At 49.7% G+C, this 1,498-nt stretch overlaps 1 protein-coding gene across 1 annotated transcript; it reads left to right on the top strand.

Annotated features, from left to right (window-relative positions):
* The first annotated feature begins 373 nt into the window (after window positions 1-373).
* LOC147620989 (uncharacterized) lies at window positions 374-1,294 on the top strand. Its single transcript, XM_086825271.1, has 2 exons — window positions 374-557; window positions 999-1,294. Exons 1-2 carry the CDS (start codon window positions 476-478, stop codon window positions 1,145-1,147), a joined length of 231 nt encoding a protein of 76 aa, XP_086681397.1. The 5' UTR covers window positions 374-475; the 3' UTR covers window positions 1,148-1,294.
* Window positions 1,295-1,498: the final 204 nt, after the last annotated feature.

Below are 1,498 nucleotides of genomic sequence, written 5' to 3'. Positions count from 1 at the left end.
GAGATGGACTTATGGCTGCTCTACAAAGGGTGGCCCAACTCAAGAAATGCAATGCTAATGGAACGTGCACCATGGTCCAACAAAGGAACGTGTGCCGATGTGGGCAAGTAGCTATTATATATTATATGGCGTTGGAGTTAAATTAATGGTGGAAGAGGGGAGCTCGCAGGACCGGTAGGACGTTGAACATACGACTCACGAGTTTGGGTCCTCCTGTTGTCAGTCTGGCCGGCAGTGCCGCCTGACGTGGCGAAAAATGAAGAGGCCACGCAGAAGATATATTGAAGTTCGGTTCCTCCTTGCAAATTGTAGCTCTCCACGTGGTCGTCTATCTTGTCGCTTGTCATTTCTCCGTTCGTCTTCTCGATTCCTAGCGAGAAAATCTCAGCGTACGCGACAGAACTCCTCTCTCCTGGCTCATTAAAGCTTCCTCGCTCTTCTTCCTCACGAGTCACGCCTAGCTTGACCAGTCTCCATGGCGTGGCTTCGTCGTCTTGTTTTGCCACTGCGCCGAGTGTGGAGCTTCTCCATTGGTCGCCTGCGAGGCCAGCGTCGTGGTACACACTCACTCTCTCTCTTCTCTCTGAGTACTCACACCACTCTCACGCTCGCATGTGGTCAGCACTATGCTTCATGTCTCTGATGTCAGGAAGCTCTGCATGAACTGCTAGTGTGCGTGCTTAATCTCCTACTTTCTTTCTGATCTCATGGGAGGGTTGAGTATGCGCACGTGTATGTGTGCTTGGCTGCACATTTGTCTTCGCTGGAAGCTCCATTTCTGTCATTTGCCTTCGTGCTGGCTCCATTCTCTCTCAGATCTCTTGACAATTTCAAGCTTTCACTCTTTGAGTGTGCGCTTTGCCGAGCGTGTGTGTGTTTTTTGACAATCAAGCGAAATGTGTGCTCACACGCGCGGCGCAAGATTGCAGAGGTGTGTCCTGCGCTAGATCTGCATAGAAGAGAGTTGACAAGAGCTCGATCTCTTTTGGTTGTTGTAGGACGGGGCTTCGCCAAGCTCTACTATCACGTGCAATCGTGCGGCTATGAGGATGTGCATGTCATGTGGTCGATGCTCCAGAAATCCCACCACCCTCCGACCCTGCAAAGTTGCAGAGGAGCTCGGGATACCTTCTCACGTAGCACCTGATTTCGCAGGTAGCTCTGAAGCAAAACTATGGCCTTTTATTTTCCAGCGAGACGGTTTTTGACGGCTTTGCAATCCCCCTCCTTTGGGATTACTCAGATCCGTTGTATATTGTGGCTTCTGGTGAAGTGTGCGCGTGGTACTGCCAAAGGAGGAGAGCGATTGTTGTTTATACCCTAAATGCCTTGCTAGCATGGAGTTTTCCTGTTGTTGGTGTGTGTGTGTGTTTTTTTTTTCTTGGGGGGGGGTTGTTAGTGCAAAGTCTTCGTTCTATTGAAATGTTGCGAGTTGTGGGCAGTATCTGTTCGTCCAATTTTTGCTTTTGTTTTGCCTTTGTGAGACGCAAGATCATTT

The sequence above is a fragment of the Cibotium barometz genome, chromosome 31 (genome assembly GCF_041138505.1).
Source record: "Cibotium barometz isolate CiBa-2024 chromosome 31, ASM4113850v1, whole genome shotgun sequence".
NCBI lineage: Eukaryota > Viridiplantae > Streptophyta > Polypodiopsida > Cyatheales > Cibotiaceae > Cibotium > Cibotium barometz.
The sequence above is the reverse complement of the archived record's forward strand: the minus strand, read 5'-3'. Positions and strand labels throughout refer to the sequence as shown.